At 39.8% G+C, this 16003-nt stretch overlaps 1 protein-coding gene across 1 annotated transcript in view; it reads right to left on the reverse strand.

The window, feature by feature from the left end:
* LOC105935735 (rho GTPase-activating protein 21) overlaps positions 1-16003 on the reverse strand; it is a 133474-nt gene that overhangs the window by 115783 nt on the left and 1688 nt on the right. The window contains exon 2 of the mRNA XM_036125446.1: positions 13863-14095. Within this exon, the coding sequence (XP_035981339.1) occupies positions 13863-13940 (78 nt within the window). The 5' untranslated portion in view covers positions 13941-14095. The remainder of the gene's footprint in view (positions 1-13862; positions 14096-16003) is intronic.

Genomic DNA, 16003 nt, shown 5'->3' on the forward strand with positions numbered 1-16003 from the left:
CCCATGGTATGAATAATTATCAGCGATCAACCACAGTTTGGTGTCCAATTTCTACTTTACCAAAACCTAAATACTCTGCCTGCTTGTAGAATAAAGTGGTTTCTTGATTCTACAAGCAGGCAGACTGTTTCAAAAAGCAACATCAGCCTCAAATGTAAAGAATCAACAGCTGCGTCCAAATTCAGGGACTGCGTCCTCCATCCGGCCTAAGTAGACCACGCCCTTCGAAGCCTGCGAAGGCAACCATGACAGCGTGAAGCACAGCATGGAGCCAGAACGGTTGTAGTTGTGTTTTTTTGGTTCGTTTAATCCAAGAGGAAATGTAGCAGATGTAACGTTGTTGGAGGCATGTGTTAAATGACTCATTTCCTAATATACTCTCCAGCTTAAGATGTTAAAGTTAAACAAAACTATCCCGTTACGAAGCTTAACTTTAATCTCAGCCAAGCCAATTCGCTGAGAAACAACGCAAATACTGAAAAAGGATAGATAACTTAGATATAATTCTGTTGTATGTTATGATGATTTCTGACTCCCAAGAGTTTGAAATCATGGTACCAGGAATCGGGCGATCTCTACAGGTATAGCGAGCCTCAACTGTCCGCTGAGCTAACAACTGGCGAGGCGAGTTCAAAGTATACCGTGAAAGCAGCAGAGCTACAATGAACGGCTAACACCGAAGCTAACCGGTAACCAAACCGCTAAGCTAACCGGATACATAAACACTAGAAGTGTGCACGTGCCCAGCAAGCAGAAACTAAAAAGGAACGAGCACGGACGCTAGCGTTACGTGAGCACGTCAGAATGATTGGTATGTGGGACGACCAATAGATGATTCACCCAGAACTTGACGAATAGAGAGAGGTGGGAGCAGGAATAAAACTCTGACCAATCCCTGCCCTTCGGACCGGACGGCAGTGATTGGTCAGAGTTTTTACAGGCCTGCAGCTCCCACATATCAACTTATTTATCCTCCTTGTTCTGAAAACCTAACGTATTGACTACTTTCATGATGAAAGGATCATTTTACCTGGTATAACAAATTGTTTGTGAACAGGAATACCAGCTATAGCTTTAAAGGGAGCTCATCTTCGCAGACTTGTCTGAGCCATGACACAAACAGGCTGTCCAAACAACTTTGTTTGAGTATCACTTGGACAGCTGGATCAAGTTTCAAAGCACTTTTCAGTCAGTCTAAAACAACTCCGTATCCAAGAATTTCAAGAGGCAAAAATTAAAATTAAATCATTCATAAAGGTTTAAGTTAGTGGTGTTTTGTACATTTTCACACTGGATTCCTTTTTCATTGATTAGATGCTCTGGTGTGTTTACCACCGTCTTTCACACATCAAGTGTAAATGGCCATGAAGTACAGATCAGCATAACTTTCAGTGTAAACTTTCATTTCAGTACAAAGTTTAGTTTAGGGGAATGCTGGCCTAGTGGTTGCAGTATTGTGCTTGTTTTGTGTCCCTGGGCAAGACCCTTAACCCCAGACTGCTCCCCGGGTGCCGCACAGTGGCAGCCCACTGCTCCCCAGGGGGACGGGTTAAATGCTTAGAACAAATTTCATTGGAATGTATATTGCAATGACAATAAAAATTATTACTATTATGCAAAAAAACTACTTTCTAAACATTTACACCACACACTTTTCAAGCCGGATGTCTTTTAAGAAGACAGAAGTCCAATTTGGAACAAGCAATTATTTTTACACTCCTGTTTGAACTGAGATTGGTTAAAAAAAAAGAAAAACCCTGCAGGTACGACACCGACTACTGATTAGAGCTGTCACGATTCGTCAAATGATTTGAGGACCTCGATTCCTAAAATTCCTTATTGGTTCTTTTCATGAACCAATCAGGAATCATGGCAAAATCATGATGTTTATTCATTCGGCGCACTGTGCCCCGACCAGGCGGCTACCGCTAATGCTAATTGGACGGCAAGTTATCTGCTATTGAGGAAGACAGCGACTGCGAAAAAGCTACACAAAGAAAGACGCATAAAGTTTTAAAGCTGCAGAGACGTGTTAAATTTAGCAGAAAGGAAAACTGCACAGCAAGCTGCCCGGTGTGGCTACAGCTTCTAGCTGATGAAGATTAGCAGTGCTTCTGAAAACAGTGAGTGTTGGGTTGTCCTGTAAAATAACTATGAGGGACAGGTGAAAACTGAGTGTCTGGTTGCAGTGCAAGTGAAACGTTATGCTTTTTTAAAAAAATTTTTGCATTTTCACAACGGAGACAGCTAGGACTATACTGATGTTAGGTCAACCAGAAAGGGCTGAACTTAGCATATTGGTGTTAGGACTTTTTCAGCTACAGGTGCCTCCTTATTGTTCAAAACAGAATTTAATTAGTGTTTTTCATTTATTTATTACTCATAAGATGCGCTTAAAAGTATAATTTTGATCTGCTTACTTGATTAAAAAGGTCAGAATAATCGATTACTAAAATAATAATTTATGACAGCCCTACTACTGATAAACTAAATCCCACTTAATCCATTTTAGCACTCGTCAGTACTAAAGAAAGCCCCGCCCACGCAGCGGCTAAACAAATACACTCCAAACAGTCCTAATAAATTAATTACTTGCAGACCAATACGTGTACAAGGTAAAATATATTTGAAAAACGAAATAAAAACAGCCTATTAAAAACTGCACAATAAAAAAAAGTTGGGGGTTCAATTCTAGCTTTCCCCATGTCACATGTCAAAGTGCCCCAGGGCAAGGCACTGAACCCCAACTACTAGTCAGCGATGCATGAATATGTGTTTGTATGCGAGTCTGGTTGGGTGAATGTGGCTTTGAGCGGGTCGCTGTGACTGGAGACGCCCTATAGAGCTTCAGACCTTTAACCATTTAGGCCTTTAGCTGCTGAATTAACCAGGAGGCTAAAAACAGACCAAACAGGCGTTTATTCACAAACACTGGACAGTTACTGACGTACAAACCGGCTGTTCAGCAGGTCACACGAGGTCCCAGCAGCCGTTCCCTATGATCGTTACAGGCAGCATTTTCATAACCTACTACTCCTGTAATACAACAGACCTGCCATAAAACAGGGGTACCCAGAACCTATGTGCAGCGGACACCTAAAAACCACTAAAAGCTATTTAACAAAGGTTTAAAGTGCATGTCACTTTCAAAATTTACATCAACCCCACAATTTAATAAATCAAATAGACCCTTAAAATGATGCCCAGGGCCCCAATCTGTGTGTATCACTGTGTAATTATTTCATTCAAGGTAATATTAAGAGCAAATAAATATGTTAACGGTGTTTTGAGGTAAGGAAGACCTTCTGCTCCAAAAAGGGAACTAAATGTAAGTAAACTTTTCTTGAAATTTGTGCATTTTTCCTTGATTTGAGCAGCTACATAAGACTATTCACCAATGGGATGAGTATTTTTATCCCTAAAATAAGATAATTAGATATCCTGCTCTTGAAATAAGATGGTGGAGATGAACTGTTATTATTTTAGGTGCAAAAATCTTATCCCAATGGCAACTAGTCTTATTTACCTGCTCAAATCAAGGAAAATGCACCAAGTTCAAGAAAATTCTATATACTTTTAGTTCTCTTTTTGCAGTGTACACAGACACAGTAGTAGAAATGATTTGTGTTCAGAAAACTGCCGTGACATAATGCAGCAGCCAGCGCCCCCCCTCCTCCTCCCACGGTTTCATCACAAGCCAGGAATAGTCCAGTAGGAAGTGAAAGCCCCCCCCCCACCCTCCACCGTGAAGTAAATATAATCCAATCAATTCTGATTTATGGATCTCGTGGTGCTCTCACACAGTCAGTGCTCAACGCTTCATTGGAAACGACGCACCACTCAGATTACAGCCCACCGAGCGCCTGCAGCAGAGAAACGGTACAAAACGACGGCAAATTCAAGGTGAAAGCTCGATTCATTAAAGTTACGCATCGTTGCGATCAAGCCTCATTGTATTTATTCTTTGCCGACGATCATTTAGTTTTGAATTTGTGTTATAGGGATCCCAATCCTGATGTTGTTTTCTGAAATGACAGAAATACAAAGCTCTGGCCTAGTCGTGTTTTTGACGGTGTTCAGTTGTTGCATTTCTTTTTTTCTTTTTTTTTCATAAAGTCAAATCTTTATCCCCAAATAAAACTGGTGCTGGTCATATCCCCTTCCACTGAGCCAATGCATTGATACACTGCAAAAAGGGAACTAAAATTAAGTAAATTTTTCTTGAAATGAGTGCATTTTTTCTTGATTTTAGCAGGTAAATAAGATTGTTTGCCAATGGAATAAGATTGTTGCACTTAAAGTAGGAACAATTCATCTCCATCATCATTTTTCAAGTGCAGAATATCTAATTATCTTATTTTAGGGGTAGAACTACTAATCCCATTGGCAAATAGTCTTATTGACCAGCTCAAATCAATGAAAAATAGACTAATTTCTAGAACATTTTACTTACTTTTAGTTCCCTTTTTGCAGTGTACCGGCAGCAATTCTAACCATTTAGGCATCTAGATGTGGTGGAGACGACTTGCTAAAGTTCAAACCGAACATCAAAGCGGTAAAGGAAGTTGATTTAATTGACTTTTAGACGTGGTATACCTGTCAATGCCAGGAGGCCTGGTAGAACTTCTGATTTTCTTGGGTTTTTCTACAAAAACAGAGCATGAGCGAGAGTTCAGTGGATGAAAATGCCTTGTACATCCCAGAAATTAAGGGGTTCAGCCTGGCACGAAATTATCAGAGGTTGAACATTAATCCGCTGACGACTAAGATGGCTTCTAAACAGTGAGTAGCACAGGTTAGTGGAGCCAGACTGCAAAAAGAGAACTAAAAATAAGTCAAAAATTTCTTGAAATGAGTGTATTTTTCCTTGATTTGAGCAGGTAGATAAGACTATTTGCCAACAGAATGAGATTTTTTGCACTTTAAACAGGAACAATTCATCTCTAAAATAAGATAATTAGACATCCTGCACTTGAAATAAGACGATGGAGATGAATTGTTCCTATTTTATGTGCAAAAATCTTATTCCATTGGCAAATAGTCTTATTTACCTGCACTAATCAAGGAAATTTACAATGATTTCAAGAAAATTTCACTTACTTTTAGTTCTTTTTTTGCAGTGGACTGAAGCTGAGATTTACAACAGAAAGAAGCAGGAACCAAAGCAACCCACCCTGCTGCTGTAGGTTGATCACTAAAGAAAATATAATGGAAAATTACCAGGGAGACAGTAATCGTACAGAACTGCTGCTGGATACGTTTGCATGGACCAGATCCTTGCTTACATGGGTAAAACATGTATTTTTTTTTATGCGCCAGATCCATGTTTGTTTAGAAGCACAATTTATTTTAGTTAAGAAGGATTCAATTGTCCCTCAGTAGTAACGTTTATTTATATCATCGGCAAAATGACTGGCAGATGGCAGCACTAAGTGGCACAATAAAGATAAGCAGTTATAACGAGATAAAACAAATGTACGGCTGCACACTTCCAGAAAGGATATCAACACATATTAAGTGTTATCTTGTCTACTGTTTATCCAACCAGGGAAGTGGCAATTATACGTATGAATAAAACATTTTTTCTAAATACCGACTGAATTTTCCTCTACATTTAGGTTAAAATGTTGCCAAATTGTAATTATTCTATTTTTTTTGCTCTCAACTAGAAAAGACCCCGTGCTTTCAGAAAATTTTCCCATTCTATCGTGACAACTCTAACAAATTAAGACAGTATTTAAACACAGTGAACCCATCTTCTGTCCAGCATTATGCCAAAAAGCAGTTTTGGGATGTGGTGAAAACGTTGATTCTCGTCCAGCAGACCGATTCTCTTTGGGAACCGTTTTATGTCACTACGGATCAAATTAGGCATTTCTGACAGTTTGTTGAGTTTGTATGTAACCCAAGTCAATAATTATCATCACAGGACCCATGACCAAATAAATCCCTCTCCTGATTGGCCATGAGTGCTCGGCGGCAGAAATAAGTCCTCTGGCGGAGTGATACCTCCAGAGCGGCTAAAAACTGCCGTATCTCCTTCAAAATACAAACTAAAATACCCTTAACTCAATGCTAAGCTTGCTTATATGTTGCACTTTTACATTTTTTTTCGTACTCTAAGTTTTTACCATTGAAATGTTTAAGCAGCACTACACTGCAAAAAGGGAACTCAAAGTAGGTAAAATCCTCTTCAAATGAGTATTTTTCATTGATTTGAGCTGGTAAATCAGACTATTTGCCAACGGAATGAGATTTTTGCACTTAAAATAAGAACAATTCATCTCCATCATCTTATTTCAAGTGCAGGATGTCTAATTATCTTATTTTAGGGGTAGAAATTGTCATTCCATTGGCATATAGTCTTATTCAGCTGATCAAATCAAGGAAAAATAAACTTTAAGCAAATATTACTTACTTTTAGTTCCCTTTTGCAGTGTACTACTGCGAATCTCTATTAGAAATATGTGCATTTACACACACCAACTTTCATTTATACGATAAAACTATTAAGACCTCAGAAACTGTGGTCTGCATTTAAACCTGGTGGTTCAGACTGCCAGTATGGGTCCCTGAGTTAGACCCTTACCCCCAGATTGCTCCCCAGGCGTTGTAAGAACTGCCCACTGCAATGCAGAACACACCATTTCATTGGAAAGCGCCATTCAAATGGCAAAATAAAGATTTCTCTTCTCAGGAAATGGCTGGTAAGAGTATATTTTACTCAAAGTGCTGTGAGGAACTCTGGGTATATCTGTAGAAATCATGATTTAAGACACCAGCCTGCCGACTTTCCTTTCTTAAGCTAGATCAGAACCAAAATAAATGGAAAAAGCATACAATGCAAGGTTTTCAGAAAACAAACAAACAAACCATTCATGAAATCCCTCCGTCATCGGCTTGCCCCTCGCTCCTTTCCACAGAAGATACTTTCAGATAGTTAAATATGACTCCCTGCCAGCCAAACCCAAAACCCACACTAACACCCGTGAGTGCCGTTGAGTGGTTACTCAACGCTGGATAAAACCCAAAGGCTACCATTTCACATCCTGCCGCACTTGATACGGAGAGGATGATTTGTGTTAAATGACCTTTCAGGTGTCTATCCTCTTACTATCTGTCTGCTACTACACAGAGCATTGCGTAATCGGTGGCTTATGAAGTCTGCAGGGATTGGAGCGCGTCAGGAAGGGAGGAGGAGGAGTGGGGGGGGGGAGGTGAACACTGGCCCAGAGAAACATGCAATGCAAATAAACGGAGGCGTTCAGCAACTCAAAGAGGACCGGTGTCGCGCCTTGAAGCCAAAGACGGACTCAGACGATGGACGTGTTTTGACAGAGCGCATCAGATTGGCTCTAATCGGAGTTTCTGTCCACATCCTGCTCTTCAACACGTCACCTCTACGCTGAGATGGTCAGGCGGTGGGACGCAGGCGTCCAGGCAGACAAAGGGACACGAGGGGGTCTAGTAATAGTAATAGTAATATCATCTTTATTGTCATTCATGCCCAGATTTAGACGCAGCGCAAACAGATGATTTGGTTTGACCTTTGCAGTCTGGAAAAAACACGTTTAGAAGGCACTTTGTTTTTGTCGTACGCCAGTCACTCCATGTTTCCGTGCTAAGGCTTAAACAGTTACGTCAGGTTCAGGTTCTCGTTCGGTTAACATGAGAGAAACCCGATGTGCCGACCAGGCGACTGGTTTCTCAGGGGTGTTTTAATAAAAATACTTCTGTCCGCAGCTTCTAGAAACGCCTTTGTCCCTTAAATCAGACGTTTGGGCACATTTTTGGTTTTTGTGATACATTATATCCATTGAACCAAATGCACTTTATTTTCCTGTTAATATGTCAGTGTTCAATAAATTAAACATAAATATAAGATTTTTCTGGTTTTGTTGATTGAATGACTTTGAGCATTAATTTGAAAGTAATAAATATTGACATTGGAGTCAAATCAAATCAAGCTGAGCTGTGTATCGAGAATCGTATCGAATCGGCTCATCCTAGATGACACCCAGCCTTATTGACCAACCTGTATAATATGATTGAATTTGACTTTGGAAAGTGCCTTGAGATGACATGTTTCATGAATTGGCGCTATATAAATAAAATTCAATTGAAATGAATGAAACATTGATGCACAGATTCTGGATGACCCTGATTTAGACGCAGCGCAAACAGATGATTTGGTTTGACCTTTCCAGTCTGGAAAAAACATTTAGAAGGCACTTTGTTTTTGTCGTACGCCAGAGTCACTCCTTGTTTCCGTGCTAAGGCTTAAACAGTTACGTCAGGTTCAGGTTCTCCTTCGGTTAACATAAGAGAAACCCGATGTGACGACCAGACGATTGGTTTATCAGGTTTGTTTGAATCAAAATACTTCTGTCTCAGCGCTGAATGCTAATAAACACGCTTCTAATCTTCCTTTTAGTGGGGAAACAGAACATATAAATAAATTAAAACACAAAATCTCAGTTTTTTTTGTGTGACATGTACAGCTGGAAATGTCTGTGAGGGGAAAAAAAATAAAAAATAGAAACCCATCAAGGTTAACGTTCTCCGTCTCCTAAAGTGAGGCTGTGCTGACCAACGCTCACATTTCCACTTCTTGTTACAACATTCAGGGAGGAAAAAAAAAGAGAGACAGCGATTCCACTGCGCTGATTCCATTTTTCCCCTCAACATTCATCTTTCCACGGGCTAAATATAGAATCACTGAAAACACACGGGAATAGAGGACGGGTGAAAGGCAAGCATGTGGATCAAGAGGAGGAGGATAAAAAAAAAAAAAAAAGCAGGAGGGTTTAAAGAGTGGGGGGCGGGGCTAAGAAGCCGAGAACACGGCTCAGAGGACCGCCATTGGCCTCGTCGTCCCTGGCATGGATGAGGGATGCAGTCGATATCAGCAGAAACGTTCCCACTGTTGCTGCACATGGCTTTACCACACACCTCTCTGCTGCGTTCAGGGTGCCGTCACATTTCTACGGCGCAAAATTGAAACACTCAGACACAAACTGTCACGATGGATGCACGACGCCAAACTCCATTTTCTTGTTGAAAATGAACTACAGCAGATAATTTATTTATTTCAGTGTGGAATAGTGGAAATGCAGCGACTACATGCAAATTGGGTAAACGAGATCATGACAAATGAGCTGCTCTTATTATAAATTTAAAACAAAATGCATTATTCTGATGTTTTATTTTTTTTTTGTCCCCTCCCCTGAGACATAATCAGCTGAAGGGCCTCAGCTGTTTGGACGGACCCGGTTGGTTTAAGCGTGACGGCGGGTCGGCCGAGGACAGAAACGTAAGCGACACCGTGAGGGAGCCGCTGTTTTTCTCTTAATGATCAGAGCAGCTGGGGCTAAATTACCCCCCCGTGCTCTGGCGCTGTCAGGAAGGGGCGTGTCGGGGTTTGCTGCAGGGGTTGTTGTGGAGAGGAGACCCCCCCCCCACCCCACCCCATCCACCCTCCCACCACGCCCTCAGAAAATGTCTCATTATCAAGTCAAGACGATGCAAACGAGGGCCCTCGGCTCTCATCACAGCCTGAAGGGACGGCAGCTAGGGCTTTAAATCTCAGGGAGGTTTCTGTCTTCCTCAGCAGGACATTGGAGCGGGTATATTATATATATATATATATATATAAATAAATAAATTTAAAAAAAAAGCTTGTTAAAGACAAAATTGCACTGCAAAAACAGACTAATGAGCAGATAAATAAGATAATCTGCCAATGGAATAAGATTTTTGCACTTAAAATACGAATAACTCATCTCTATTAACTTATTTCAAGTGCATTATATCTAATCATCTTATTTTAGTGGTAAAATTACTCTTTCCATTGGCAGATAATCTTATTTATCTGCTCAAATCAAGAACAAATACACTAATTTCAAGAGAATTTCACTTATTTTTAGTTCTGTTTTTGCAGTGTGACCACATTAAAAAAAAAAAAAAAATTCTAAAAACCTTCTTGGCAGTTTGTGGTAATATTCTGTTATACTTGGGCACAAAATATTCACCAAGCTGATTTTTTTCACCATTTTTGTGTTCCAACCAAACCGTAAAACAACACAACGATCAAGTTGGCTGCTGATCCAGTAGTAAAGGGCTTTTCCAGTTCTTTGGTTTATATAATTTAGATTTATCAAATCCTGACTGGATATCTATTGAATATGTATGTCTGTGTGTTGACATTTTGTGTGTAAAAACTCCAGAAACAGCAGCGTCACTCCTCTGGTATCACAAATCGACTCAGATTAAAACCCTGATTTGAGGGCAGAAAAGCTAAAGAAGCAAAGAAATCGTTCTTTTTATATCATTTTTTTCTGCCGTGGATTCATTTGTGGATTCCCCCAGTTACTCAAAAGGCAAAAACAACCAATAATTCATTAAAAAAAACATGTTTTGATGTAGCTAATCCAAAATATTTAAGGCAGAATTTCAATGGAAATTATTTAAAAATCAAATATTTTTTTAATCCAGATTTTTTTTTGGTCTTCTTGGAACCAAGAAACATTTTTCATACTTGTTTCCATACTTATAAGATGATCAAATCACACCTTTTCTGTTAAAGACTTTGCGTAGGGAATAGAAATTGACTGGTTATCATCACGCCAAAGGAAAATAGCACTTTGACGTTGCATTAGTGCACTTTTAATGCTGTAGAATACACAATTTCTCCACTGGACAAGGATAGGCCGGCTATTTTCTTTGGAAATATTGGAAAAATCCGCTCTGCAGGCCAGATGCTTGAAGCTGAAAGCAAAGCTGACGCTCTGATTCGTTCCTAATGACTGAATTTTTATTCTCAAGCATTATAAATAGAAACTGAGACTGGGACGTTCTGGGGAAAAAAAAAGCAACGCACCGGATCCAAACGCAGCAGAACTCTGTGAACTCCACACCCTTCATCCCAATTTACACAGCATTCTTCAAAATCGCAAAGACACGGATACTAATCTGATTTCTTTCCCGGCGTGTGAGGCACGTAACAAATGTGACGGCCAACGTGACAAGAAGTTCATGTAGCTTACAGGTCTTTTGATGAGACAGCAGAGTGATCAGTTTTCTGCTGCTGTATGGAAAATCATTTAACGACGCCAGTCCCCTCCCAACCTGTTGCTGCAGGCTGCCAGTCAGCTGGCTGAAAGAAGGCCGCCAAGTTTACAAGGTAAACAAAAGCAGCCGTTGGAAAACATTTCTGCATACGGTGTAGAAACTTAAAGAGAGATGTTAAATAGTGCTCCCAGCCGCTTCTTGTGAAAAACTTACGATGTTAACGGTAAAAATGAAAACATTAAAGTATTAATAATTTATTTGATATTTCTTTATTTCATAAGTGAGTATGGTTTAAGCAGGATAACGCCCGTCGAGGCGTCCATTATCAGACATTAATGCACTTTGCTGCCGCAAAATTCAGTAATGTCTGATAATGGACCAGTGAACACGTAATTTGTATTATTTTATGCTTATTGTGAAGCATGTTTGCACTCTTAAACCCCAATGTAAGTAGATTTTGTACATTAAATATTCTTCTAGATGAGAAAGTGTAAACTTCTTTACTTCTTTGCTTTTAATCCATAATCTCCCACAAGGCTTCAGTGACCTGGGAGTTTCGTTGATGCCAGTTTTCAAAACGATCGTCATTACTTATTGAAGCCTACTTTAATTTGCTCTTTCAGGTTTTATTGAAACAGCAGCTGTCCCAGAAAGTGGATTGTTAATTTGAAACATATTGTGATAATCATCGAATACGCTTAATACAGAAAACATTATTGGGGCAAATTTTACTCTACTTGACAGGTAGTGCTTCAGAAAGCAGGTGTTTATACTTTAAGACCATGTCTATATAAAAAAGGGGTAAAAAAAAAAAGATTATTCTAACTGTAATAACTATAGTTAGGTCATACTTTGTATATTTAGCTTTATATTTTCAGTGTAAATACAAAACCGTAGTGAGAATTATTGAGAATCTCTAGGAATCGTATTTAATTTTTCCAGCTCTTCCGTTAAAAGTCATCTCCGAGAACTGGATCCCAGCTGATTCAGAGTCATTTATGGAAAAGGGAAATTGAGTTTTGAAGCTGACTGATGTGCTTCGGATGCTTCTGCTTAACAGCTGGGAGTTTGAGAGGATGTGGTGGCTTTAGTTTTTCCACCGAGACGGAGAGCGGAGTGTTGCTGTGGGAAGCCTTTATTAGATTGCGGAGATGGATGCAAGGGAAAGATTTTATGGCAGCTAACATCTTTAAAAAAAAAAAAAAAAAAAATGAAAACGCCTCTGATAATGAGATTTCTCCAAAGCTGCACCGTTAATATACTAGCAGCTACTTTCAAACATACGTAAACTCTGGTCACTTCTCTGCAAAAACAGATGTAAAAATAAGTAAAATGTTCTTAAAATTAGTGTTTTTGTCCTAGATTTGAGCAGGTAAATAAGATTATCTGCCAATTGAATGAGTATTTTGACACCTAAAATAAGATAATTAGATATACTGCGCTTGAAATAAGATGATGGAGATAAATTGTTCCTATTTTAAGTGCAAAAATCTTATTCTATTGGCAGATCATCTTATTTACGTGCTCAAATCAAGGAAAAAGACACAAATTTTAAGAAAATGCTACTTATTTTTAGTTCTGTTTTTGCAGTGTTGGCTCAGACAAACACGTATCCTTACCGACGTACAGAAAAAAAAAAAATCACTGAAATGTTGACTTTAAGGCGAGGAAAGATAGAAAAAAAAAAAACAGCGGCAGACCTTTGCAGTTTCAATCCCCTTCACCGTCAGGATGCTGAGCTACCAAAGATTTCTGTCATCCGTCCTCAGCTGGTTCTGACACAGCAGGAGGATTAGAGCCACGCTCGCAGCACTGTTCGCCGTTCTCTGATGGATTATTCCAAAACATGCCGCCGCAGCTGCAGAGCTGGCTGCTAGTGATGATTATGATGATGTAACCGCTTTGGGAGGGAGGGGGGAAAAAAAAAAGTTTGACAATGTGCCATTTTCTCCAGAGTTTGGCACGCAGACCAACAAAGAGCCCAGTAACATCGGCAGCTCTGCTCAGCATAAAACTCTCATTGTGCACTTTAACCAGTTGTCGGAGGAAAGAGAGGGACAAAACGAACCCAATCACCCCCAAACACTGGCAGATGTGCAGCAACACTTAGCTCACTCTCTCCCCGCGCTCGCTTCGACACTTCTCAGGCATGTCACGGGGTCTGCACAGGAAAATACCTTCGAAAAAAAAAAAAAAAACAGCCCTCGCCAAGTCGACGTCTCAACGGGCGAGTTCAAGCGGGTGGCTTGGACCGAGTTGGATCCTCGTGCCAACACACTGCAAAAAGGGAACTAAAAGTGATTCATATTTTTTTTGAAATTAGTGTATTTGTCCTTGATTTGAGCAGGTAAATAAGAGTATTTGCCAATGGAATGAGTGTTTTGATGCCTAAAATAAGATAATTAGATAAACAGCACTTGAAATAAGATGGTGGAGATCAATTGTTCCTATTTTAAGTGCAAAAAACTTATTCCATTGGCAAATAGTTGTATTTACCTGCTCAAAACAAGGAAAAAGACATTACTTTCCAAGAAAATGTTTACTTACTTTTAGTTCCCTTTTTGCAGTGCATTTCTACTCCGCAGCAGCGCCACAGACCTGGCATTGTGTCCGCAAATAGATGCTCCGGCAGGAATTCGCTTCATGTCAGACATTATTTACAGTGTGATGCAGACATCAACAGGCCCAGGAGTCCCGCAGCGACACACACACACACACACACACACACACACACACACACACACACACACACACACACACACACACAACAGCGTCTGCATCCAGCAGCCTACCTGACAGGCGGGAGTCACGGCCGCGTGTTTCCGCTCTTCGTTATCCTGCGGGCGATCGCTCCAGCGGGCTGCCATCATTTCATTGCGGGGCCACAGAGCGGGGAGAGGTCCTTTATTGCCCACATTGACCTGAGGAGGACGAAGCCCCCCCGCCCCCCAAGAAGCAAAGGCAAACAGAAAAAGATCCTAATCCACACCGTCCACTTTCTTCATGTCGATCGGCGACTGCAAATCTGCACAGAAATGACACGTAGACGTTATTCACGATGAGCCTCGACCAAACATCTAACATTGAATTTATTATTTATAGGCAGACAGTTAAATATATAAAAAAAAAAACATTACTATAACACAATGAGAAACTTTTTCAGTATGATTCTTTAACAACTACTTCAGGGATCTGATAAAATCCAAATATAAAAAGGAAGTAAAGTATTTATTTAGCTTATACTGAATACAGTTATTAATAAAGATCCACATTTTTTTTAAAGGGACAGCGCAAACTATAGCTGCACAACATATTGAATCACATTGCCGTTTCTGTGTGTGCAATATTGCAATCAGAAAGGAAAGCTTGGATGCAATACTTGGCTGGCTATTCTGTTTCAGGTACCATGCATTCAAATTCTTGAACACACCAAACAGATCTTAATTACCTGAAGCTCAAAGAGAACAATAAACTAGAGAAACGAATAATCGCAATCAATATTATAGCGAGCTGCACAATTTATTGACTCAAAGTCCTCTTCACAGTGTCAATAATCCCCAATATTGCAAGTGGCAATTGCTAAAATTTGGCCCACTGAATTGGCTTTCACTGGACTTAACAACCACAATTCACATAGATTTTAGTGACCAAGATGCTAAGCACACATAAGGAAATCATAATGATGATAAAGTGAGGAAAAAAGTTTTCCAAGAGACAAATGAAATTTTTTTTTTAACTTCCGCTAACATGCATTAGAAACTAGTAGCTATACAACTGTATCATAAACATGCATCAAACAAGCTACATTAGCAGAAAATCTTAATAATATATAAACTGAAAAGCAGAGGACCCAATGTAGAAGCATCCAAAAATGTAATGTTTTCATAACATTAAGGTGAGTTGTGACTCTTCTAGTTCAATGCTCAGTACTGGTAGCCCTTAGTATGACACAGTACCAATGAAGTAGCTCTGTTTTAAAAGGTTTGGTGACCCCTGATCTAAGGGCTTCTAAACATTTCAGTCTGCAACCCCCAAAATAACAGTAGTAAAATTACGAGAAGTACCGTATTTTTCGGACTATAAGTCACACTTTTTTTCATAGTTTTATAATCAAGTGAAAGTTATATATCAATTTTAAATGGTAAATCATTCTGACCAACATGAACTAAGTAGTAAACATTACCGTCTGTAGCTACAAGAGGGCCCTCTAGGCTTGTGAAAACTACATCCTGCTCCTGTACCACTAACAAATTAATTGAAATATTTACTTATAGACAACAAAGACTGAACACATGTTTGTATGTTGTTTCACCGTTTCAGTATGTATTCACGTAGCAGAGCGTAGTGCAGCCCAGACCGCGACAGAACCCTGTTATTAGGCTGTTCCTGAAGCTAACAACAGCTAGCGTTAGCTTACAGGTCTGTTGTCCGGGCGTTTTACAACTTTGCTTATGCTGAACGTGAGCTTCTTGTCACTCTCAAACATCCGGGTCTTACTGTTAGCTTAGCATGTAGCACCGCTACGCTCACGGTCTAATTTCAGCAGAAGTTTGACATCTTTCAGCGTAACGCGCTAACGAGAACTTTCCGGGTTGGAGACTCAGAGTTGGTGGCTTGTTACGGTAACTTACTCCATTGAACCTCCCAGGTATGTTCCAGTTATTCCACCGACTGTGGATCCAGCTGTGTAATTGATTAAGTTGCCTGACCAGATTAAAGGACAGTTTTTAGCCGTGGATTGTGTGAAATAAATTTCTAAATAAATGCGACTTACAATCTGGTGCGACTTAAATAGTATTTATTTTTTTCCTGTTAATGACACATTTTTTGACAGGTGCGACATATTCCGGAGCGACTTATAGACCGAAAAATAGGGCAACACAGAACTCCTACAAAAAAGTGTTGCCTTCCTCCTGCATTAAAACGAGGAATG

The sequence above is a fragment of the Fundulus heteroclitus genome, chromosome 21 (genome assembly GCF_011125445.2).
Source record: "Fundulus heteroclitus isolate FHET01 chromosome 21, MU-UCD_Fhet_4.1, whole genome shotgun sequence".
NCBI classification, from domain to species: domain Eukaryota; kingdom Metazoa; phylum Chordata; class Actinopteri; order Cyprinodontiformes; family Fundulidae; genus Fundulus; species Fundulus heteroclitus.